General features: G+C 38.5%; 1 protein-coding gene across 3 annotated transcripts in view; it reads right to left on the bottom strand.

Annotated features, from left to right (window-relative positions):
• ZNF277 (zinc finger protein 277) overlaps positions 1-27,460 on the bottom strand; it is a 130,987-nt gene that overhangs the window by 27,423 nt on the left and 76,104 nt on the right. For 2 of the 3 annotated variants that reach the window (XM_065939293.1, XM_065939294.1), the window contains 3 exons: positions 27,236-27,324; positions 26,913-26,995; positions 21,462-21,509 (listed from right to left, as the gene is read on the bottom strand). In XM_065939293.1, coding sequence (XP_065795365.1) covers positions 21,462-21,509; positions 26,913-26,995; positions 27,236-27,324 — 220 coding nt within the window. The remainder of the gene's footprint in view (positions 1-21,461; positions 21,510-26,912; positions 26,996-27,235; positions 27,325-27,460) is intronic. The other variant, XM_065939295.1, reaches the window with a different exon arrangement.

The raw sequence follows: 27,460 nt of genomic DNA on the forward strand, positions 1-27,460 counted from the left end.
AAAGAGAGTATTTTACGCTGTTCTTATTTTACATCTGCATACTACTTTTCAACTACTCTTGTAACATGAAGCTCAAAATAGGAACTTCATAAAGTCTATTACTGACTCTATAAATATTTGTAGGACAGCCTAAAAATGAGCTAGTATCTAGAAGCTTAACAAATTCCATTGGTATGTCTGGAAATTTATCACCAAACATTTAGAAATATTAATTCACTGAAGAAAAAAAATTAAGATACTGCCACAATAAAAATCAATTCAATCAACTTTTGCTTTCAGTCATGATGAAAATAATGGATACTGGACTTCCCCTTCTTCTGTAAACTACTATAAAACAAGTTGCTTCATATATTGTATCTGTTTTCAGAAAATGGATAATAGCACTGTGATGGATGAGTAAAAATAAATAACACATTGCCAGTTTTCTGTTGGGTAGTATTTTCCAAATCACAACACAGGGACCCAAATGAAGGGTATATATCTACCTCAGTTGGTGGAGAAGAAAAAAAAAAGACTGGCATTCAGCATACTTTAAAAGCAAGAGAAATTTGTGGGACAATGTACTAGAGGGAAGAGAGCTTCAGAGGAAGAGCTCAAGAAACCCGGACTGGGATTCTTTATATCTTTGTCCAAATACTGAGCTCTCTCTATATAGGGTTAGTCCCTGGTGGCTCAGTGATAAAGAATCCACTGCAGTGCAGGAGACACGGGTTTGATCCTGGGGTTGGGAAGATTCCCTGGAGAAGGAAAGAGTAACCCACTCCAGTATCCTGCCTGGGAAATTCATGAATGGAGAAGTCTGGTGGGCTACAGTCCATGGGATCGAAAGGGTTGGACACAACTGAGTGACTAAACCACCACCACAACCAATGTACAGGACAAGACTCTGTGAGGCCTGATAGGGGAGTTCCCAGGGGCTGTGAAGCTTAATGGCGATTCTAGAAGTCACAGCACTGGACTCAGTATGTTGGAACCTGACACACAGAATGAAGAGACTTTACTCAACACTTCAGGCACACAGCAAATATAAAAGAACACTTTTTACTTCATGAAGCTTGGGGCTTTCTGTTGGTGGCAAGTGGATAGATAAAAACAAAAGAAACAAAGGGAGTAAAGTTGATGTATCAGAAAATTTTAATTATCACTTTTTAAGTTAATCTTACATAAAAACTGAAAGTGACAGTAAAAGTCAAATTAAAGGAAAAGTGAACCTTCACAAACATGTATAGCCCAACTAAAAAAGAGAAAACACATCTCAGAGCCCTTTATTTACAACTATGTTAGCAGCAACCAAAAAAACCCAACAGATAATGCTCTTGATAAATAAAGATCACTTTAAATACCCTGCAGTAAGGCTGAGCAATACTTTCTTGGCCTGCTCCTGTTTTTGGACTATGAGACCAGTTAACACTTATTAAAATCATCACTCTGGCTCATATTTCTCAGGCTGGTGATGATATAACCCAAAGTTGGCTAAAGAAATATCTTACTGAATATTTCCCTGGTTTTGATTCAGCACAAACATAACACATTTCTGAGTTTAAACCACAGTGATACTAAGCCATCTACAGTTTACTTTGGCCAAATTTAAGTTTTATCAGTTGACCCTAATTGGTACAACCTAAGTACAGACACCTGAAGCTGTGTGTAAATTCTTCTTAGGAGAGCCCAATTTGCATTCTGGTGAATTAGAAGGAGCATGGACTAGACAGGGCAGTAAAGCCAGAAGCCACTTTTTAGTGGCAAGTAGCTAAAACTGCTCTGTTCTATTTGCATGCTTGAGCTTCTCTCACGTGGTGGTACTATGGCTTCCTGGCTGGTTTATCTGCACTACCTACAACCACAGTGAGAGAGACAAGGATTCTAGTGTTCTTGTGTCACCCTTGATCTGGCTGGTCCTGTACAACTTCTTTCATTTTTATTTAAGTTCATTCTTTCGAGATCTGCCTTCTGCTCGTTGCCCAATCTCTTTTTAAACTCTTTCCCAGACCTTTTGCCAAGTGAAGCTGCTTAAACCATGTGTTGTTTCACCTCTGCTTTCTGTTTATTTGCATAAGACCTCCCTCATTTTAATATTATCAATGTAAGAAAGAGTTCTATAAGGCAGGGAATAATGGACATGGCATGCCAGGTAGTTCAGCTTTACTCAGATTCTCTGCTCCAATTGTTCAGTTCCAACTTGTATTCTGGCCATATTTGACTCTTGTGATTGCAATGACATGCATACTCTACCTATTCCTTCTTGGTTATTTTCCTATCTCTCTATTAACATATTCTATTTCTACTAACCACAACTAACCTCTCCAATAAGATTTCCTTTCTGACCAATACTGCTCAGTACTGACCTTTTAGAATTTGAGAACTGAAAGGGACCTTATGAAACTACTTACTAACTCCCTATAAAGAGATGTTAGGGTGACCTGGTTAAAGCTACAAAGCTACTTGGTGCCATATTTGAATACCAAATTTGCTTTTTTCCCCAGATGGCACCCAGTGCAGCATATTTAGACACAAAGTATATGACAATAAGTGTTCTATTTAGTAAACAAACCAAGTTCAGAATCCAAGGTGTAGATATCTGCAAAGGCAGGGCAATTTAAAAAATTTCTTACAGAATATCGACACACTATCTTCTTATGCCACAGTCTACAATGTTACACTGACATCTATATTGTTTAGTCTTCAAGAAAACTATGTTCCAACCATCTCTACTAATAGAACATGAGCTCCTTTATGCACAACTTATTAGAGTAGAGTCTTAAAAATACCAGATAACTAAGTTTATACTGCTGGTGCAACAACAAACTCACTACAAACCTGAATGCTCTCTTAAAATCAAAATAAAATTCTCAAAGGAGAGGAGTTTATAAAACACTTGATTATCCCTTACTCATAAAAGATTGGCACATCCTAAAAAAAAAAAAAGGATTGGCACATTTTATGCCAATTCTTAATAGCATCTCATATAGGCTATAAAGAGGTGGCAAGAATACACAGAAAAACTGCACAAAAAAGATCTTCACGACTCAGATAATTATGATGGTGTGATCACTCATCCAGAGCCAGACATCCTGGAATGTGAAATCAAGTAGGCCTTAGGAAGCATCACTACAAACAAACCTAGTGGAGGTAATGGAATTTCAGTTGAGCTACTTCAAATCCTAAAAGATGATGCTGTGAAAGCGCTGCACTCAATATGCCAGCACATTTGGAAAACTCAGCAGTGGCCACAGGACTGGAAAAGGTCAGTTTTCATTCCAATCCCAAAGAAAGGCAATGCCAAAGAATGCTCAAACTACTGCACAATTGCACTCATCTCACATGGTAGTAAAGTAATACTCAAAATTCTCCAAGTCAGGCTTCAGCGATATGTGAACCATGAACTTCCAGATGTTCAAGCTGGTTTTAGAAAAGGCAGAGGAACCAGAGATCAAATTGCCAACATCCGCTGGATCATTGAAAAAGAAACAGAGTTCCAGAAAAATATCTACTTCTGCTTTACTGACTATGCCAAAGCCTTTGACTGTGTGGATCACAATAAACTGGAAAATTCTGAAAGAGATGGGAACACCAGACCACCTGGCTTGCCTCCTGAGAAATCTCTATGCAGGTCAGGAAGCAACAGTTAGAACTGGACATGGAACAACAGACTGGTTCCACATAGGAAAAGGAGTACGTCAAGGCTGTATATTGTCACCTTGCTTGTTTAACTTATATGCAGAGTACATCATGAGAAATGCTGGGCTGGAGGAAGCACAAGTTGGAATCAAGACTGCCAGGGAGAAATATCAATAACCTCAGAAATGCAGATGACACCACACTTATGGCAGAAAGTGAAGAATAACTAAAGAACCTCTTGATGAAAGTAAAAGAGGACAGTGAAAAAGTTGGCTTAAAGCTCAACATTCAGAAAATTAAGATCATGGCATCCAGTCCCATCTGCCATCGTGGCAGATAGATGGGGAAACAGTGGAAACAATGGCAGACCTTATTTTTGGGGGCTCCAAAATCACTGCAGATGGTGACTGCAGTCATGAAGTTAAAAGACGCTTGTTCCTTGGAAGAAAAGTTATGATCAACTTAGACAGCATATTAAAATGCAGAAACATTACTTTGCCAACAAAGGTCTGGGTAGTCAAAGCTATGGCTTTGCCAGTGGTCATGTATGAATGTGAGAGTTGGACTATAAAGAAAGCTGAGCACCGAATTGATGCTTTTGAACTGTGGTGTTGGAGAAGACTCTTGAGAGTTCCTTGAACTGCAAGGAGATCCAACAAGTCCATCCTAAAGGAGATCAGTCCTGAATATTCATTGGAAGGACTGATGTTGAAGCTGAAACTCCAATACTTTGGCCACCTGATGTGAAGAACTGACTCACTGGAAAAGACCTTGATGCTGGGAAAGTTTGAGGGCAGGAGGAGAAGGGAATGAAAGAGAATGAGGTGGTTGGATGGCACCACCGACTCAATGGACGTGAGTCTGGGTAAACTCTGGGAGTTGGTGATGGACAGAGAGGCCTGGCGTGCTACGGTTCATGGGGTCGCAAAGAGTCAGACACGACTGAGCGACTGAACTGAACTGAATAGGCTATAAAATGGAGAGCTTTCCTCAGCAACAGTAAGTTGGTAAGATATTTACATAAACAAATATAACAGCGTACTCTATATGTAAGTTATCCTAAAAATTGGAATTTATTATTGGTTATTAATTTAAAAGTTCTAAAGTGCTTTTTTAAGAAGTCACAACTGATAATTTTTAGAAACAGAGGTTACACAGAGAATTTTATATTGTTATGGGAAAGGAAAGTGGAGGATGAGTTTTACTTTTTTTCAATGAATTGCTTTCACTTGATACAGCAATATATTTTATTAAGTATATATCTCAAAAAATTTTTTAAAAATTTTACTTATTTATTTATTTTTGGCCATGCTGGGTCTTTGTTGCTGCGAGGGCTTTCCCTTAGTTGTGGCAAGTGGGTGCTACTCTTTGGTTGCAGGGCGTGGGCTTCTCATCGCGGTGGCTTCTCTCGTTGTGGAGTGTGGACTCAACAGCACGTGGGCTTCAGTAGCTGCTCAGTGGTTGCTGCTCTGGGGCTGTAGAGCACCGGCTAAAGAGCTGTGGCACAAAGGCTTAGCTGCCCTGCAGCACGTGGGATCTTCCCAGACCAGGGATCGAAATGGTACCTCTTGCACTGATTGATAGGTGGATTCTCTACCACTGAGCCACCAGGATGTTCAGTTCAGTTCAGTAGCTCAGTTGTGTCTGACTCTTTGTGACCCTACAGACTGCAGCATGCCAGGCTTTTCTGTCCATCACCAACTCCTGGAGCTTGCTCAAACTCACCGTCCATCGTGTCCTCTGTTGTCCCCTTCTCCTCCTACCTTCAATCTTTCCCAGCATCAGGGTCTTTTCCAACGTGTCAGTTCTTCACATCAGGTGGCCAAAGTACTGGAGTTTCAGCTTCAACATCAGTCCTTCCAATGAATATTCAGGACTCATTTCCTTTAGGATGGACCGGTTTGATCTCTTTGCAGTCCAAGAGACTCAAGAGTCTTCTCCACCACCACAGTTCAAAAGCATCAATTCTTTGGCACTCAGCTTTCTTTATAGTCCAACTCTCACATCCACACATGACTACCGGAAAAATCATAGCTTTGACCAGACGGACCTATGTTGGCAAAGTAATGTCTCTGCTTTATAATATGCTGTCTAGGTTGGTCATAGCTTTTCTTCCAAGGAGTAAGCATCTTTTAATTTAATGGCTGCAGTCACCATCTGCAGTGATTTTGGAGCCCCCCAAAATAAAGTCTGCCACTGTTTCCATTGTTTTCCCATCTATTTACCATGAAGTATGGGGCTGGATGCTATGATCTTAGTTTTCTGAAAGTTGAGTTTTAAGCCAACTTTTTCACACTCCTCTTTTAGTTTCATCAAGAGGTTCTTTAGTTATTCTTCACTTTCTGCCATAAGGGTGATGTCATCTGCATTTCTGAGGTTATTGATATTTCTTCTGGCAATCCTGATTCCAGCTTGTGCTTCATCCAGCCCAGCATTTCTCATGATGTACTCTGCATAGAAGTTAAATAAGCAGAGTGACAATATATAGCCCTGATGTACTCCTTTCCCAATTTGGAACCAGTCTGTTGTTCCATGTCTAGTTCTAACTGTTGCTTCCTGACCTGCATAGAGATTTCTCAGGAGGCAGGTTCGGTGGTGTGGGATTCCCATCTTTTTCAGAATTTCCCACAGTTTATTGTGATCCACACAGTCAAAGGCTTTGGCTTAGTCAATAAAACAGAAGTAGATATTTTTCTGGAACTCTGTTTCTTTTTCAATGATCCAGCGGATGTTGGCAATTTGATCTCTGGTTCCTCTGCCTTTTCTAAAACCAGCTTGAGTTCACAGTTCACATGCTGTCAAAGCCTGGCTTGGAGAATTTTGCACATTACTTTGCTACCGTGTGAGATGAGTGCAATTGTGCAGTAGTTTGAGCATTCTTTGGCATTGCCTTTCTTTGGGATTGAAATGAAAACTGATCTTTTCCAGTCCTGTGGCCACTGTTGAATTTTCCAAATGTGCTGGCATATTGAGTGCAGCACTTTGATAGCATCATCTTTTAGGATTTGGAATGGCTCAACTGGAATTCCATGTCCTCCACTAGCTTTGTTTGTAATGAGGTTTCTAAGGCCTACTTGATTTCACATTCCAGGATGTCTGGCTCTGGATGAGTGATCATACCATCATGGTTATTTGGGTCACAAAGATCTTTTTTGTATAGTTCTTCTGTATGGTCTTGCCACGTCTTCTTAATATCTTCTGTTTCTGTTAGTTAGGCCCATATCATTTCTGTCCTTTATTTTGCCCATCTTTGAATGAAATGTTCCCTTGGTATCTCTAATTTTCTTGAAGAGATCTTGAGTCTTTCCCATTCTATTGTTTTCCTCTATTTCTTTGCATTGATCACTGATCTTCACAATGATCACCAGGATGCTGGGGAAATTAAATAAGTCTTGTTTAGGCTTAAGAGACAAAGCACAGCAGGCCTCTGGCCTTGCTTCCAAGCTGCATGGACACTGCCCTGATGTGCGTGCCCTGATTGCCTGCTGTGAGTGTGAGCCTTGCAGTGCCATAGATAAGATATGGGAAAATCCTGGCACTGTTGAGCCCCTGGAGGGGGTTTGGCCAGCCAAGCCCCAGGCTTAACACTCAAGTTTTACAGGATAGAGCAAACAGCATTATAATGAAACAAGAGCTGCAATCTGCTCACAGATTGATGATACCACCAGTTTGTATCCTGAGACTGCAACCGTGAACCCTGAACTTTCTGAAGTCTCACCCACAGAGCAGACGCACTGCTTGGGACCCTTTCCCAACGGGGACTCCAGATGTGCTGCAGCACAGGATTTCCGTGCTGCATCCACTTTAGTCTGGATGTTGGTCAGCACCCAATTCAGTGATATATATCCTTTGTTGTTTCTATTCTCTTTTTTCTTTTAATGTTAGTATATTGAAAGTAAGCTAGATAATTCTCTAATAAATATTGGTACTATTTATTTGTATATAATGAGTGACTTATTTTGTTAACAAATCCTTTGAACCTAAGATGAAAGTGAAAACTCTCAGCAAAATACAGGGAAGCCCTTTAATAAGTATATATCTCAAAAGCATAATTACATGTTTGTCACTAAGATGACTTTTTGAGAAAAACAGGTGCATCTACATCTTGCATCTAAGTCAAGATGCAAGTCATGATGCAAGTCAAGATGTAGAAATGAACTAGAATGATAAAGCCAATAATTAAGGAATCTAAATATATTGAAGTAGAATGTAATTGTTTTTGTTTTATTCTTTAAATATATTAAGAAATAAAATAATGGCAATGTGCTTTCCCTCTTATCCATTCTAACAGAGCCTACTCTATGAAGTTTCTGTCTATACATTATAAAACAAATAGGAAATTATTATTTCTTAATATAGGAATAACAAATATATACTGATATACTTTGAATCAAATTTTACTTATGCATAAATCATGTGAAGATGAAAAAGAAACTATTTTAATTCCATAACTATTATGTCTATAATAGCTTTCCTCATCTTGTAATCAACTCAGCAAATTAAGGAGACAGTTATTTATTTGCTGAAATTGGCTCTGCTGACAGTGATGTTAAGAACACCAAATAGTTAGTAAACCTGGAAGCTATTCAAGTCAGGTAACTTGGTCACTGTCTGATTTATTTATTTTTTTAATTGTGAAAAACTTCACAAGCAGGAAAGTTGAAAGACTAGCACAATGCACATCTGTATACCGAATCAGTTCAGTTCAGTTCAGTTGCTTAGTCGTGTCCGACTCTGCGACCCCATAAACTGCAGCATGCCAGGTCTCCCTGTCCATCACCAATATCTATACTCAATAACTTCACATTTTGCCACAGCTTCTCTCTCTCTCCTCCCCTCCCACACACCATACACACATATATATTTAGCACTAAACACCTCTTGCTTTGCTGAACCACTTGAAAGTAAGCTGCAGACTTCACAACACTTCATTCCTAAATACTTCAGCATTCTTCTACTGAAAATAAGGCCATTCTCCCATATACAACCACAGTGCCATTATCATTGTATCTAAGAAAATCAATAATTCCAAAGTAGTGTCTAACACCTGGGTAATAGTTAAATTTCTTCAGCTGCCTCAAGTGTGTCTTTTACTGTTCATCTCTTCCCCAGCTCCCACCAAGACCTTCCTAGGTTTACACATTTCATTTGTTTGTTAGGTGCTTGGGCTTCCCAGGTGGCTCAGAGTTTAAAGTGTCTGCCTCCAATGTGGGAGACCTGGGTTCGATCCCTGGGTCAGGAAGATCCCCTGGAGAAGGAAATGGCAACCCACTCCAGTATTCTTGCCTGGAGAATCCCATGGATGGAGGAGCCTGGTAGGCTACAATCCACGGGGTCGCAAAGAGTCGGACACGACTAAGCGACTTCACTTCACTTCTGCCTCCAAGTCCACCTCCCTCCACCCATTTTTTTAAATCTTTTTAATCCAATTCCCCCACCCTCTGAATCATAAACCACAAAATAACTAAACAGCCTGATGTCTGTTAACTAAATGACTCTGATGTCTGGAAAAGGGAAGTTTTTCCCAACTCAATAATGGTCTTCTAAAGTATATGGACAATAACTGTTCAATGGAAGTGCTCTGCTTCCTAAGATCTCTACTTACTCAGACCCTTTGAATGGTTAGCAAAAATCTAGGTGAAAGACAGCCACATCACCACTATGCCCCTCCACCCTTATTTCCATTGATGCTAACTTGGTGTGATGAGATAAAACAATACAGAACTTTAAGGATTCTGTATTTCTTTCTTCTGTAGCATATATATTGCTCACTTCTGATGAAGTATTAGTGAGGAAGAAACTGAGTGGAAGACACTTGTGACAAATAAGAACAATTTTTTTTTTCTTTTTTCCCCTTTCCTCCTGCTCTTCCTTCCTTTCTTCCTTTGGTAAGATTAGTGTTGGTTAGGATTAATGATAGCTATGCTTGAAGTCATTTACAAACAGAAAAATATAAGTTTTGGAGACAATTCATAGAAAGCATCACAAAGATGCTTTCTACGGCATCTTTGACGGCATATCCGAGCCACCATTTTTGTGCTTTTATTTTTTCTAAAAAAGTCCCATGCTGGGTAGATATACTAGATTTTATTCATGGATTTATAGAATAGAGGGATGAAGAGAATGTCACAGATGTTATCTGTTTGAACTGCTCAAAGTGGCTGATGAAATCAGATAAAATTTTCATTACAAAATAGGCTTGGATAAAAACCATAGTTGTAAGAATATAACATCAGCTGATGTATTAAGCAAAGAGTCATAATAACAAGCTGTATGTTTGTGTAATTGGTTTAAAATGTCAAGAATGGTAGCAAAGGGGTCAGCACATAGTGTTTCATCTTTATTCATAAGCTGAAGCAGAGGAAACATTAATGAAACGGCAGACATAGCAGATGGTGTGCAACACAGTCATAGAGGACTGACATGTAGGTAGAAAATGAAATTCGTGAGTTAGTTTGGAAATTATAAAAATCAGCCAATTTGGGAAAAAGCAATTTAGAAAATGTCAATTTAGGTAAGTATTTGTATACAGGAAAGAAAAAAACTGATGCTTAAATGACAAATCCAATGGAAACAGCTTGTATTAACATAGGGAAGTAAAACTAAGGTTGATGTTATTCATACTATATCAAAAACACTTCATAGATACTGACATATCAGATTCATAATAGTGTCCTGGCTGAATGGCTACACGAGTGATTATGAGAGAAAAGAGCAGACTCCTAAGGTTCCCTCCCAACCAGCTCAGAGGCAGGAGCATGGCAGAACCTGCTAGGAATTCTCAGTCCAGGGGCTGAGCTGCGCTCCTCCCATACAGAACACCACAGATCTCCCTACCAAAGTTAGAACAGTGGCCCAAAGGCTCCACAGAAAGGCAGCAGAACTCCTTATTCCTCCTGCTTTCCGTTTCTAGAACCATGGATTATCTCTGAGGTATCTGGGATTATTTAATTTACACCTCCATCTTGTTCTCATAAGTATTTCAAGTGGTTATAAAGCAACATAGCAGAAAAACTAGTAAAGGAAGAAAGAAAAATTAGGGTGGGAAGGGCACACAAATTGAAGATAAAAAATAAAAAGAAGAAATAAAAATGTACATCCACACATTCAAATCTCTAGGTGCTTCAAATTTGGCTATTGGCTTTCTTAGAAAAGGGAAACAGCTGGACAGGAGTTCATGTAACAAAGAATTTTGCTGGCTTTGTCCCCTGTTCCTAGGAGATAACCTCTAAAGCCCAGGGATTCCTTGAGTGTTTGGAGTGTCTTTGTTACTCCTGGTGGGCCTTTTGAAGTCACCTGATAGTTTACGCTAATGAGATAAGTCCAGGATGGGACTGCGATGTTCAAAAACCAACATGTGATCAGTGGGCTATGGTTTTTTTTTTTTTTTTTTTTTTTTTTTTGGGCTATGGTTTTGAACCACAGGACATCAGCCTGAATTCAGGAAGGGGAAGGGAATGGGAGTTTGAGTTCAATCATGTGGTCAGTGAGTCAGTCAATCAAACTTAATGGAGTTTCAGCAAAAACTCTAGACACCAAAGCTCAGGTAAGGTTTCCTGAGTGTGTACTGTTATAATATAATACTGTGTGTATTGTTATACACTGATGTATCAGAAAAGCAATACCTCCCTGGGGATGATGAAAGCTTTGTGTTTGGGGTTCTCCCAGACCTCACCCTATGTATCTCTTTGGCTGGTTCTGATTTGGACTTATTTCTACAATAAAATCTGTAATCATAAATGTAGGCTTTCCTGAGCTTTGTGAGTTATTATAGCAAACTAATGAATCTGAGGGGGCATAGTGGGAACCCCCTGAATTTGTAGCCAGCTGGTCAGAGCTGAAGGCAACTTAGAGAGCCCACAATTATGGCTGCTGTTTGAAGAGAGGATAGTCTTGTGAAGTCTGGCCTAACTCTGGGAAGTCAGAAGCCATTAATAATAAGTATACCATGTGACAGAATGGGCAATACACTTAGAATGTGTATGTGTGTTAGTCGCTCAGTCGTGTCCCACTCTTTGCGACCCCATGGACTGTAGCCCTCCAGTCTTCTCCGTCCACAGAATTCCCCAGGCAAGAATACTGGAATGCATAGCCATTCCCTTCTCCAGAGGAACTTCCCAACCCAGGGACTGAACCCTGGTCTCCTGCATCACAGGCAGGTTCTTTTACTGTTTGAGCTACAGTGAAGTCCATATACTTAGAACAAATAGACCAAACAAGATAGACTGTGTCTCATATTGATTCTCCAAAGTCAGTTCTCATGCCAAAGCATATCCCAAAACTTAGTGAAAGCAATGCAGAGGGGTAGGGTAAGAATCATCATGATACAATAGATAGCTGTTTCCTTCTGTCTGGAGGTTGACAGCTTAAGATTTCCTAGAAAAACTGTGGCCCTCCGTAAAAAAATTTTCCCTGAACATGTCTTTATAAATATTGGCTGATAATATTCTCAACTTTGTCCTTCCGGTCAAGTAGCTTCATTGTTGCTTTTCTAAGCTCTGACTTGGATGCGCAGCCACTGGCCTTAGAAGGCAACTGGGAGACACCTGAGTTGACTCTGTCTTATAAAAGCTGCAGAGTCCTAAACATGGACAGGAGTTGACATGGGAAGTCATTTCATTCTTTGTCAAAAATGACTCAAGGGGACAGCCACACACTAGATAAAAAAAGAGTCCCCTAAAAAAATCATTTTTATTCCCCATCTCACCCCCCCAACACCAACTACTAGCCTCCAAAGTTGTACCTCATTTATCATGGTCACAATTTTTAACACAGATTAAAGTTTAAAGAAGGTGTCACCAGTTGCCCAGCTCTGATTTTGGGGAGGGGGGTAAGTTGGGGGCTGTCAGGAATGTACCCAAAGAACACCTGCCAATGAGTGACATAATTTGTTGGCACATCCTCCAAAGACAAACTTCCAGCAAAATGTATACCAAGGTACATTAAACATAGTAATTTACTAATACAATATTCACTGATAACTATGCCAAAAGGCCAAGACCGACATAAATCACAGCAGGATCTTCTATGACCCACCTCCCAGAATATTGGAAATAAAAGCAAAAATAAACAAATGGGACCTAGTGAAACTTAAAAGCTTTTGCACAACAAAGGAAACTATAAGTAAGGTGAAAAGACAGCCCTCAGATTGGGAGAAAATAATAGCAAATGAAGAAACAGACAAAGGATTAATCTCAAAAATATACAAGCAACTCCTGCAGCTCAATTCCAGAAAAATAAATGACCCAATCAAAAAATGGGCCAAAGAACTAAACAGACATTTCTCCAAAGAAGACATACAGATGGCTAACAAACACATGAAAAGATGCTCAACATCACTCATTACCAGAGAAATGTAAATCAAAACCACAATGAGGTACCATTACACGCCAGTCAGGATGGCTGCTATCCAAAAGTCTACAAGCAATAAATGCTGGAGAGGGTGTGGAGAAAAGGGAACCTCTTACACTGTTGGTGGGAATGCAAACTAGTACAGCTGCTATGGAGAATAGTGTGGAGATTCCTTAAAAAACTGGAAATAGAACTGCCATATGACCCAGCAATCCCACTTCTGGGCATACACACTGAGGGAACTAGATCTGAAAGAGACACGTGTACCCCAATGTTCATCACAGCACTGTTTATAATAGCCAGGACATGGAAGCAACCTAGATGCCCATCGGCAGATGAATGGATAAGGAAGCTGTGGTACATATACACCATGGAATATTACTCAGCCATTAAAAAGAATTCATTTGAATTAGTTCTAATGAGATGGATGAAACTGGAGCCCATTATACAGAGTGAAGTAACCCAGAAAGATAAAGACCAATACAGTATACTAACACATATATATGGAATTTAGAAAGACGGTAACAATAACCCTATATGCAAAACAGAAAAAGAGACACAGATGTACAGAACAGACTTTTGGACTCTGTGGGAGAAGGCGAGGGTGGGATGTTTTGAGAGAACAGCATCGAAACATGTATTTTACCAAGGGTGAGACAGATCACCAGCCCAGGTTGGATGCATGAGACAAGTGCTCGGGACTGGTGCACTGGGAAGACCCAGAGGGATGGGGTGGGGAGGGAGGTGGGAGGGGGGATCGGGATGGGGAATACATGTAAATCCATGGCTGATTCATGTCAATGTATGACAAAAACCACTACAATTTTGTAAAGTAATTAGCCTTCAACTAATAAAAATAAATGGAAAAAAAAATTTTTAATAAAAAAATAGATATTAAACAATAATAGGTTTTGGAATTTATTCATGACAACTAGTTAGTAAGGCCAATTGTCTCTTTTAGTAGACAAATACATATGTGTGCATATCTTTCTAAATTCTATGAAAAGAGGAGAAGCATCTACTTTAACCAAATTGGCATTTAATCACTTAGAATTGATACTTTTGAACTGTGGTGTTGGAGAAGACTCTTGAGAGTCCCTTGGAATGCAAGGAGATCCTTCCAGTCCATCTTAAAGGAAATCAGTCCTGAATATTCATTGGAATGACTGATGTTGAAGCTGAAACGCCAATACTTTGGTTGCCTGATGCGAAGAACCGATTCATTGGAAAAGACCATGAAGCTGAGAAAGATTGAAGGCGGGAGGCGAAGGGAACAACAGGGAATGAGATAGTTGGATGGCATCACCGATGTGATGGACATGAGTTTCAGCTCTGGGAGTTGGTGATGGACAGGAAAGCCTGGTGTGCTGCAGTCCATGGGGTCGCAAAGGGTTGGACACGACTGAGCAACTAAACTGAATTGAACTGAATCACTTAGATATTAATTAAAATAAAGCAGAGGGAGGAAGAATTTCACTCTGCTTAGGATGAGGAAAGCCACAAGAGAACATCCTTACAATGAGAAAAAGTTGGATTAAAAAAAAGACAAACCCCAAACAAACAAAATCCCTGCACAACTTATTTTGACTCCAAGAAAGCTGAAATCAAAAGGCAACCAGACAAACTGAATTCCAAAAGGTGATAAACTCTGAAGAGAGGCAGGGATACAGGAACTATTTCACCTTTGGCAGAGCAAGAGATGTAAAGGGCAAGAAAGAAGAAAAGAGCTGATATTTTAAAGAGCCCTGGACAAAAGGGGATCCAGCTCTTTTCCATAGGCTTCCTCCGAGATCTCGGGAGAAAGACTGGCAGTAGGGCAAAGAAACATGAACAATGGCCCTCCCATGGTGTGATAGTCAGTCATGTTCGACTCTGCGCCCCCATGGACTATAGCCTGCCAGGCTCCTCTGTCCATGGAATTCTCCAGGCAAGAATATTGGAGTGGGCTACCATTTCCTTCTCCAGGAGATCTTCCCAACCCAGGGATCAAACATGGGTCTTCTGCACTGCAGGCAGAATCTTTACCATCTGAGTCACCAGGGAAGCCTACTATTAAGAGACATTTCTAAGTATAAAGACAAGTCAATTAAAAAGTATCTGTAGATAACTTGCTTGACTTTATCTTATAATGTATCGATAATATATTAGAATATTTAATGAATCCATACACCTTTTTCAAAGGAATACCTGAAACAGAAGTAGCAATAAAGTTCTAAATGATAATCATCAATTAGATGAGATAATTTAGATGAAGCTTGTCTCTCTTGAAGACATGAGGACTGGGCAAGTAGTCAGGAAGAAAATACAATGTGCTTTTAACTTTGCATGAAAAATAATGTTCAATTCCCTGTTGCTTAACATACTTCTGTTTTCGTCACATAAATCACAAATTACTGTCTGAAAACTTTATTAAAACTCCGCTTCCGGCCTTTGTGTTTGAATCTGCTTGCTTCCTGGGACCTTGCTAGCTTCCGTCAGTTCTTTAGCACACAGCTGCTGGCCAGGGGAGGGACTGTGGTACCACACGGATAGAAAGCAGAAGTCTGCGCTGCTGGGGGATGGGGCGGGGATACTAAGAAGTAAATTAGAGTATCACTGAGTTCTTTCTGACTGTACAAGAGTGTTTTGTGGTATAAGAGCTGGATATAAAGACAGACCTGGAAGATCCTAACTTGGAAGTTTGTAAGCAAGTCTGACTGCATTTTTCTTAGAATGTTCAAGAAAGTTATAGGCATGTATTTTGGTATAAAAGGATTTAAACATAAAATAAAAAAATTTACAATGCTTAAAATTTACAGAGATGAAGGTTTTTCTGTTTAAGCTTGGGGCAGGTATAGCAAGAAGCTGATGGAACAGCAGGGAAAGACGGCAGATGGAGGAGACCCGCAGCACCAGTCTCTGCCCATTCTGCACACCTGGCTAAATCCAGGGACCTGAGTATATTCACTTTTTGCTTACACGCTGAGATTATGAAAGATCCTCGCAAGAAAAATGGATAAAACATGAGCGTTTGGGAATCTCTGAGGAGGACACGCCTTGAAGAAGAATCAATCCTGGAACAGTTTAGAATTTTTTTGTGTTTTCAGCTACTTGATTAAAGTTCAGGGTAAAAAATGAAGCAGTAGATGGTAAACAAAATGGAGGCTTAAAAGAAAACTAATAAAAATTCTTTTTAGGCAGATGCAGAAAAAGGTCTGTACTGTTGATACAAATGAGTCACTGGCTTTCTTCTGAAGTGACTTGTTTCCAATACGAAAACCCAGACGGCATACCAAATGACAAAGCCCCTGATACACATATGGAACCCTGAGCAGCCTTTGCTCTTAAAGAGTGGGAACAAACATTTGCTACTTCCAAGCACAGCACTGGGGATTCTGGACTGGCACTCCTTTGGGGAACAGACATCAAGGCATGAAGAATGGTACGTCAGCCATTGCTGGTAATAAAGAAAGCAATCAAAGAAGTCTACTGCCTACTTCCTACTCTTCCTCCCCCGTACCAACCAGAGTAAATGATTTGAAAATAACAAGGATAGGTCTATTTTAAACAGGTGACATGGACACTTCATCTGGCTAAAACACACGTCACTTATTCAGCCAAGATTTCTCAAAAGTTAACTAAAGATTTGGTTTTACAGTGGGCATTGCAACCTATGACTTCTTCTGGTTCATAATTTCAAATTCAGAATAGGTTTCAATTTTTCCTACCCACTGAAAAAAGCCTTTAGTAAATTAACCAGTCAACATAAGTTTTGAGTATCCACACTGTAACTGGTAGCTGAATCAATGCTCCACAGAAGGCAATTTTTCTTAAATCATTCTAGTCATCGATTTGAATTACTCTAAATATCTTTATGTTCCAGAAGTATTCCAAAGGCATTCATTAGCCTATAGATCCATTTTAAAGGCTTATCTTGAATACAACCATCTCCAAAATCTCTTCCTTTCCCTTCAGAAAAGCCATGAGATTTTAGAGAAGAGCATTCAAGTAGAATAAATAGTGAGTGGTGTTGGCTGGAGCGTCCTGTGTCTGAGGAACAGAGACACAGCCAGGGTGATGGGACACAGTGAGCATAGAGAGTGGGTGAGGGGGACAGGTACCCACCTCTTGAGATCTTGGTAAGGAGGCTGGATTTTTATTTTAAATAAATTTAAAAGTATCGGCAAGTTTTAATACTAGAGTTATGTGAACTGAACAAGTTACAGTAAAAGCTTATTTTTTTCTATCATACCCTTTATTTTATCTAACACTCAAAATGAGAAAATTAAAGTATAAAAAGCCCGATAACATTAATAATATAAGGATTAGGGGACAAGTACATAACAAAGAAAAATGGAAACATGGACAAATTTTATATATGATATTGATGTCCTGTTTCAACCACTTTCAGGACAGAATCTGCCTGTAACTTAAATATTTTAGAAACTCTCTGACCTAGGGTCAAGTAAAAAGCTACTTTTCCCCAAAGAATTGCTCTCTTAAGTGTCAAAAACTGCTAGATAACCCTGGGAAAGACTAACTTGCCTGCCAGAATCTGATGATGTAAGCATTTGAATTTATGTTAGCAATGTAAATCATGCAATATACTTAAAAACACATCTCTGCAGGTAGAGGCAGGAATAACTGCATTAAAACAAGGATTATCAAAGGTACAATACAGTTTCCTAAATGTAAAAATCCAGTGTTCTCTGCATTTTGAGATGGTGAAAAGTTAAGTTCATGGCAATATCAAGATGTCTTAAATGAATAAGAAAATGTATGTCAATGACTAAAGGAAGACAGTAAAACAAAAAAGTCAGGGAGAAATTTCTTAATTGGATGATGATACACACTCCCCCAAATCCATGAGATCTGATCTGACTAATATCTCACCTTTTTGAAAGATATCAGTACCTCCCACCCTTTTTGAAACTGCAAAGATGAAGGCAATAACCATCTGTTTGCTACACAGGACACACTGTCAGTAATTTTCTCCTATTTTGAATCTCTATGAGGTGGCTTTTGAAGAGTAAGGAAGAGACAGGATAGTGAGAATATCTTTAAAAAACTAACTAGAAGAGAAAAAAAATTATATAGCTTTAACCATTTACATGGAATAGATCATCACAATGAAAAAAAGAGAAGTTGAACTGCAGAACAAAAAATTGCAAGAGTTAATTAAACACATGAGAGCTAGAAAAGCCCAATTTTTTTTCTTAATTAAATCGCTTAAAAATTCAGGACTTTATTTCTTATTGTATATATTACTTGGATTACCTACATTTCTTAATGAAACTTTTGTTTAAAAGATTTTTAATTAATTTGTTACAATATTGTTTCTGTTTTATGTTTTGAATTTTTGGCCATGAGGTATACGGGATCTTAACTGCCTAACTAGGGAATGAACCCAGACCCTCTGCATTGGAAGGTGAAGTCATAGCCACTGGACTGCCAGGGGAGTTTCTTAATTTCTATTTGTAAAGATATAAGGGACTCTACCCTACCTAGGCAAGAAAAGACAGACTTTAAAAAACTGAAAAGTGCCATGGGAGACTGTGAAATACTCACTTGCCTTTTACACTAAAGAAGAGAGAGGCTATCAGCATGAATCAGTATAGTATTATCTACCTATGAAAGTATTTTATTGGCTAAACTCAGGGTCAGGTATACCTTATGTTTCTATAAAGATAGAAGAAATTTGAAAAACACATAACCTTCGAGTTTTAAAAGAAAACATAAGCAGCTTTGTGCTCGTGCTCAGTCACTTCAGTCGTGTCGGACTTTTTGATCCTGTGGACTGTAGCCCGCCAGGCTCCTCTGTCCATGAGATTCTCCAGGTAAGAATACTAGAGTGGGTTGCCATGCCTTCCTCCAGGGATCTTCCTGACCCAGGGACTGAACTTGAGTCTCCTGCATTGCAGGCAGATTCTTTACTGCCAGGCCACCGGGGAAGGCCATAAGTAGCTTACGCTGAAAGAAATAAGAACTTCTATTTACCACTGACCTAAGATAACAAGAAATTGGATGAAAAAAAATCTTAGCAATGGAACCAGAATACTACTATTTATTTTCCTGTTCATCCACTTTTATTAATCCTAAAAACTGTCTATTTTGAAAATGTCACATTTGCTTATAGAAGGAAGTTCCAATATGATAAAGGATCCTGGTAAAGAATGGTGCTTGGGCTTGGAAAACAAGAGCTTGAACTCTTTCATTCCTACTTAATACAGAACAGGACTGAGGCCTTGAGCACATCTCCTCGTATCTTCAAACTTGTTTTTCCATCTAAACAGAGACAATGGTATTGCCTTAGTGATCTCACAGAGCCAATGTATATACAAATTGCCATGTAAATTTTAAGTTCTTGTTGAAGTTCAAAGTGGTAAACTTTAGGATTCAATTTAGTATTGTTTCAGACTGTGCTTATATTTGTTTCCTAAATGAAAACATTAACTAAAATGAAGGTTAATATCACTCAAAGGTCACTCAAGCTAACTTCATCTCTGGTTGCATTGTTAATAATAATGTTATAGTCAAAGGGAAACATCTTATATTTGGGAGTTACTCTAGATGCAATTATAAAATTTATGCTACAAAGCTAGGAATTATGCAAGAAAGGTATAAATATATATTACTTTAAAGTCACTGATATAATTTGATCTTTTATTAAAAATCTCTGAAATCTATAAAGAAAGTGGCACAAGGGAGAAAAATTTTAGTGGGGATATATAATTTCATTTTGCTGTCTTACTGTGGGGTGGGGAGGTGGGATATATGAAGTAGCATTAAAAACAACCACAACAAAAAACCGTTTCTCTCCAGAGGAACAAACTGTTATATAGGTTAAATTTTTCATAAAATATTTATAGTTGTCATGAATGACCTCTCAGGCTGACATTTATAACAGGGACCAAAAAAAAAAAAAAAACCCAAACACTCACTTTCATGCAGCTAAATGAATGCTTCCCCTCATCCCAATTTAATTAAAAGTTATATCTTGCCCTGAGAACTTATGAATGTCATTTATCTTCTACTGTGGGCAAATGTAAAAAACTATTATTATTTTTTTTTTATGCTTAAGTGAAAAGTGTATGCCATGATTAAGTATGTCTGCCTCAGCTATTTTATCTCTCTTTCTTTAATCCAGGAGATCTGACTATACGGCACTATAGAAATACCACACCAATACTTCAGGATCAAATTTAAGTTAATACTTTATGAACAAGGCTCAGAGAAGATAAAAACTGAACCTGACAGTCTCAACCATTAAGAGGCATCTAATCCAGTAGGGAGGACAGGTTTTTAAATAACTATAATTGAAAAGCCAAGTAAAATACTGTTACTAATCGAGTTTAGAAAAGGTTATTAATTCTGACTGGCAGCATCAGGATGTTTTTGTGGAAAGTGTGGTATTTGAGCAATGTCTTGAGAGGTATGTTATTTACACAGGTGAGGCTGGCGTTCCTGATTGATGAAGCATATTCCTGAAAGCACCTAACACGAGTAACTGAGAGATATGGAGTGTTTTCACTAGAGTGCAGTCTCTTAAAGAGTAGGGGCTGTGGCCTATCTCACCCACTGCTATATCAACAGCATTTGGAACAGTGTCTGGGGCAAGATAAATATTAAATAAATGAATGAATAAACTGGACCCTGGGTAATTGAAAGAAAAAAAAATGGGGAAAGATACTGGAAATGTAGTTTGAGCCCAGAGAAGCTTAACAAAATGTAGGTGAAAAAGACCACTGTAAGTTTTAGGAGGATAAAGTGATCTGCTATGTGTTTTAATATTAAACTTCTAAAGGCAATGCCAACTGATTAGAGAGGTGATTTCATTTACAAGGTAACGTAAAAGGCACCAGGAGCACAAAGAAAAGTATGGATACAGGACTCAGAGTTGGAACTGACAGGACTTGACAAATGACTAAGGTGTGCAAATGAGTTAAAGATATTCCAGAAATTTCCAAACTGAGTGACCAGGGAAATGGTGGTACTATTATGTAAGAAGAGGAAAACAAGCAAACTGCAAATTCTGGTTCAGAAAAAAACAGTCAGTTTTAGGCACATTAAAATTAAGGTGCGGATTGAAAATTCATATGGAAAAGTTCAACATATCGGAAGTTAGAATTGGCATTGAGAGGTAAGCCAGCAAGAAAGCTGGAGATGAACTCAATCAATGGATATTGACTCTGACTGCCTATTTCTGTGGCAGCATCAAAATTTAAGCCATCAGCATAGCAGTGGTATTTATGAACATGCATACAGGGACCTTGGAGAAGTTACCCATTTAAAACAAAAGAGGGGAAAGGATTACTGGAAGAGATTAAGATAGAATGATGAGATCAAGGGAGTATTTTTAAAGAAGGAAGCTAAAGGGAGGAAGGGGTACAAGGTATTCAAACCCTCAAGAATCTTTCCTAATTCTGTCATTCTCCCTTCAGAGTGCACATGAAAAAGTTCAAGTAAGAGTCAAGTAGGAGTCAAGCTCTTAAAAAAAAAAAAAAAAAGCAAACCTGGAAACAGAGACAAATCTTGTAAGTGTCACAAGGAACCAGTGTGGTCTAGAAGAAAATGGAAAAAAGCGGATCATTTAGACTCTATATACCTCTGTTACTTGTTCAGAAGCAAGTTTTTAAAAAAATGAAGTTTGTAAAAAATACTAACATGAATTTAGCAGTATAGTGAGTACTACTGAAGGATATTTAAATACAAGACATAATTCCTGCCTCCAAGATATTACAAAGCCATTTTGAACTAAGAGTAAATCATACAAAGGTATTTACACCAAATCCTTTCTTTAGAGTTCCAACTGAGAGAGTAGAGATGAAGGATATCAATGCAAGTCTCACTAATGCAAATCAGGAGGGCAAATGCCACTCTGGTTTGACGTCCTCTCTCACGGACTTGAGATCCTATTGACACTGAGTTGAGATCATTCAAACACAGAATGGATTATATACCCATTACCATAAAGCAAGTTAATGGGTTTAAACTACATTTACGCACCTTTCAGGTATAGTATACCAATGCACACTATTTAAAGTGGTTGAAAAAGTGCTTGTCTTTTAACATCCTTACCACCATTCACTGTTACTCTTCTCAAATCTTGTTAACATGATAGAAGGAAAAAGGTGTATTATTGTTTTGGTTGAAAGTTTTCATTTGATCATTTGGGTTTCTTTCTGGAAATGTCTGTTACTGATTTGTAGAGCTTGTTATACCTAAAAGACATCTTGTTGTCATTGCAAATTCCCAAAGTGACAGACTATTTTCTTGGGCTCCAAAATCACTGCGGACGATAACTGCAGCCATGGGATTAAAAGACACTTGCTCTTTGAAAGAAAAGTTATGACAAAGCTAGAAAGAGTACTAAAAAGCAGAGACATCACTTTGCCAACAAAGGTCTATATAGTCAAGCTATGGTTTTTCCAGTAGTCATGTACGGATGTGAGAGCTAGATCACAGAAAAGGTTGAGCGCCAAAGAACTGATGCTTTCAAACTGTGGTGCTAGAGAATACTCTTGAGAATCCCTTGGTCAGCAAGGGGATCAAACCAGTCAATCCTAAAGGAAATCAACCCTGAATATTCACTGGAAGGATTGATGCTGAAACTGAAGTTCCAATACTTTGGCCACCTGATGCAAAGAGTCAACTCACTGAAAAGACCCTGTTGCTGGGAAGGATTGACAGTAGAAGGAATAGGGGGCAACATTATGAGATGGTTGGATGGCATCACTGACTCAATGGACATGAGTCTGAGCAAACTCCAGGAGACTTGAAGGACAGGGAAGCCTCATGTGTTGCAGTTCATGGGGTTGCAAAGAGTCAGACATGATGGAGCGACTGAACAACAACAGTGTGGATCCACATGTATTTTCCTCCTTTTTCTACAACTCTTCAAATACCCAGATCAATGTCACTGTTAAGGCACAATATTATTGTATTTTTTTCTTTTTTTGGCCACACTGACGCTGTGAGGCATGTGGGGCCTTAGTTCCCCTACCAGGGATCAAATCCATGCCCCCCTGCATTGGGAGCATGAAGTCTTAACCACTGGAGCTCCAGGGAAGTCCGAGTATTATTGTTATTTGTACTACTGGCAACATTTACTGAGTGCTTTCTTCCTAACAGGTACTGTGGTAAGTATATTACATACATTATCTCACTTAATCTTCACAAGCCCTATGTTCTATCATTATCTCTATTCCTGAGATAACACATTTGCCTTTATTTCTCTAGATTCTACACTCTCTTATGACATGAATTACACCTTGTATAAACATCTAGTTAAGCTGGAATTCAGTGAATATGCATGTATGTATGAACTGACTTCATCATTTTTTTCTTTTAAGCTGCCATAATGCTCACTTTCATCAAATTTACCACTTTGTCAGAGTATAAAGTTGCTAAAAAGATGGGATGTTGTGATTTGTTATAAGAAATATGTATTTGGCTTTAGTCCCCATTTCTGGCACTTAGCTCCTAAAATGCTGGGAATTTCATAAGTGTTGAGAGCCATAAACGTGTTTCTTGTTATGTTAATGAACTGACTTTTGGAGAGCACATAGGCAACTTAAGGATGAAGGCATACAATGTGATTTTGAAGGTTGGAACTTCATATACGTCAATGGCCAATGATTTAATCAATCATGCCTAGTATTTAATGAGGTTTTAATAAAAATCCAAGCACTACCTGGGAAGCCTACCATAAAACCCCAAAAGGACACGGTTCAGAGAGCCTCCAGGTTGATGAATCAGAACATGTCTACATGCTGCCTTGCATGTGTGCATGCTCAGTCGCTAAGTCATGTCCAGCGTTTTGCCACCCCAAGGACTGTAGCCCATCAGGCTCCTCTGTCCATGAGATTTTCCTGGCAAGAATATAGGAGTGAGTTGCCATTTTCTCCAGGGGATCTTCCTGACCCAGGGATTGAACTCATGTCTCCTGAATTGCAGGCAGATTCTATACCACTGAGCCACCTGGACATGCTGCCTTGGTGGGCCTCAGATTTCATGGGGACAGAGCTTCTTTGGTATCTCACCCTAAGTATCTTTTCATCTGGATGTCAGTTCACATTCATTAGCATGCTTTGTATCATTACCAGTAATTTAGTGAGTAAACTAGCTTCCTGAGTTCTGTGAACCAAAACCAAGGAAGGTGGGTGGTCGTGAGAGCCACTTTATAGAGGTTTATAGCCAGTTGGTCAGAAGTACAGGTAAAACCTCGATTTGTGAATGGTGTATGAAGTAGATATATAAAGAATGCTCAAACCACCACACAATTATAGTCATTTCACATGCTAGCAAAGGAATGTTCAAAATTCTCCAAGCTAGGCTTCAACAGTATGTAAACCGAGAACTCCCAGATGTTCAAGCTGGATTGAGAAAAGGCAGAGGAACCAGAGATCAAATTTCCAGCATCCGTTGTATAATAGAAAAAGCAAGAAAATTCCAGAAAAACATCTACTTCTGCTTCACTGACTATGCTAAAGCCTTTGACTGTGTGGATCACCACAAACTGTGGAAAATTCTTCAAGAGATGGGAATACCAGACCATGTGACCTGCCTCCTGAGAAACCTGTATGCAGGTCAATGAGCAACAGTTAGAACCAGACATGGAACAATGGACTAGTTCAGAACTGGGAAAGGAGTATGTCAAGGATGTATACTATCACCTTGCTTATTTAACTTAAATACAGAGTACATCATGAGAAATGCTGGGCTGGGCTGGATGAAAGACAAGCTGGAATCAAGATTGCCAGGAGAAATATCAATAACCTCAGATGTGTAGATGACATAACCCTTATGGCAGATAGCAAAGAAGAACTAAAGAGCCTGTTGATGAAAGTGAAAGAGGAGAGTGAAAAAGCTGGCTTAAAACTCAACATTCAAAAAACGAAGACTATGGCACCTGGTCCCATCACTTCACAGCAAACAGATGGGGAAACAATGGGAACAGTGACAGATTTTATTTTCTTGGGTTCTAAAATCACTGCAGATAGTGACTGCAGTCATGAAATTAAAAGACACTTGCATCTTGAAGAAAAGCTATGACAAACCTAGAGAACGTAATAAAAAGCAGAGACATTCCTTTGCCAACTTCCAGTAGTCATGTATGGATGTGAGAGATGGATCATAAAGAAAACTGAGCGCTGACGAATTGATACTTTTAAACTGCAGTGTTGGAGAAGACTATAGAGAGTCCCTTGGACAGCAAGGAGATCAAACCAGTCAATCCTGAAGGAAATCAACTCTGACTATTCACTGGAAGGACTGATGCTGAAGCTGAAGCTCCAATACTTTGGCTACCTGCTGTGAAGAGCTGATTCTTTGGAAAAGACCCTGATGTTGGGAAAGATAGAAGGCAGAAGGAGAAGGGGGCGCCAGAGGATGAGATGGTTGGATGGCATCACCGATTCAATGGACATGAGTTTGAACCAGCTCCGGGAGATGGTGAAGGACAGGGAAGCCTGGGATGCTGCAGTCCATCAGGTCACAAAGTGTCAACTGAGGGACTGAACAACATATGAGGTGGATGTCAGTCTTGCAGGTCTGAGCCCTTGACCTGTGGCATCTGATGCTGTCTTTGGACAGACAATGTCAGGATTGAGCTGTACTATATCGACAGAGTATCCAGCTGGTGTCAGAGAATTGCTTGGTGGTGTGAGTTAAGAGCCCATATGCTGAAGCTGGTGTCAGAATCTTCAAAGGTTACCTCAACTTTATAGATGGACATATTTCTGGAAACTTGAATCTATCTACAGGTATACAGTAAAGATTCTGTGTGCTGAGTAACAGTAACCACCGAAGTAGTACAGTTTAAGTTCTTATAAAGAAACCTATAGGAGTACTAGGATTATGATAGCTGATTATTCTTGACTAAGAACACTGTAAGAGTGAAAAAATTCATGAAAATAAAAAATTATGAATAAGTACTACCAAACAAAATTCATAAAATGATAGCAAATTTATCCTGACTCTGCGGATTTCTTATATATTACAATAAGGAAAGAAGAGAAGTCCTCTTTCTTCATTGGGTTTGTTGCTACAGGAAAAGCATAATTTTTCTTATATATAAATCAATACCCAACAATACCATCTCTGCTTATGGGAGAAATAAACAGCTGGGATGTTTATAAAACATAATGTGCTTCAGGGGACTTTCTCAAATCTTATGACTTTAGTAGACAGAAATTATTTTCCTCCTAGATCTCTTGAGGATTTAGCAGAAATACTACATTCTCTTACAATATATCTAGCTGAGTCCAAAGATACAGGGAACACTTCAGTAAATACTAAAAGAAGAAAAAATGAGCCAGTCATTTTCAAGTAATAGTTGAGATTTATTGACAAATAATGGAAAATTGGATACTTTTAAATAAAATTAGTAACTTCAAAAAATCAACCAATTTCTATTCAACTTCTGAAAATGAAAATTTTCATAATTGTATATGCTGTTATCTTTTGAAAAGATACTGCAATTTTCAAATTAGTGTACTTACTGTTAAGGCGGAAAATGAGAAAGGGTATTACCATCAAACTATATGCTTAATTCATAAAGAGGAACAAAAGAAGTGCTCGTGCATAGCACATTCCAGTGGGAGAAAAAAAGTTAATCAATTCAACTCAATTTTAGCTGAGGGCATTTTTCCATGACTGCTGAACCCTAGCATGTCTCAGGCAACTAAAATTACACTAAAATGTGTAAGCTCTGTTGTTATTTTAGAGATAATCCAGGAAGCAAAACAAAGCCAAAAATTCTCTCTGCATTTTTAACATGAAATGCTTTAATCTTCAATCAAGTGTATACTTTTTCTGTTTTAAGATCTTTATGCATTATCTCCTTTTTTGTGTATATTTGAAAGTTTCCAGAATAAAAACAAACAAACAAAAAGAACAATAACAAAAATGATTCTGTATTTCCAACACACTATTCATTGTTTAAAATAAGTCTTACTACTTACCAGTCTCTGCTTTTGAAGTTCTTCTCTAAGAATTCTATCTTCTGGTAAAACATCACATAACAAAAAATAATTGTCTTGTTCTTCTGTTGAGATATGAGAAAAATAAATGAGAAATGTTATTTTTCACTTAAAAAATTTTTTTTATTTCTTAAAAAAATCTCTTCTGGTGTATAGTTCTGTTTTAGCTTCATTGAAGTTATTAGAAAATATAAACAGAGAAATTTAATTTTAGCTATTATTTTAGAGAATTACAACTAAAGAAAGATTATTCATTTGAATTTTTGGATTGCAGGGGAAAGATGGTAGTCAAGATGTACACTTACCAGATGGAGCTGCAGAGTTGATTCTTATCACACTACAAAAATCTGTAACGGGCTGTTCAGTGAACCTTTTCCTCCAATATAAAATGTACCTTAGAACAATCATAAAGAAAGAATAGTGAGAAGACGCAATGAACTACTTACTTGAGAATGATAGGATTTTATTAGAACATTTAATTATCTTAAAGCAAATAATCAAATGTTGACTGAAAACTGCTAGAAAATTTG

This window comes from Muntiacus reevesi, chromosome 6 (genome assembly GCF_963930625.1).
Source record: "Muntiacus reevesi chromosome 6, mMunRee1.1, whole genome shotgun sequence".
NCBI classification, from domain to species: Eukaryota; Metazoa; Chordata; class Mammalia; order Artiodactyla; family Cervidae; genus Muntiacus; species Muntiacus reevesi.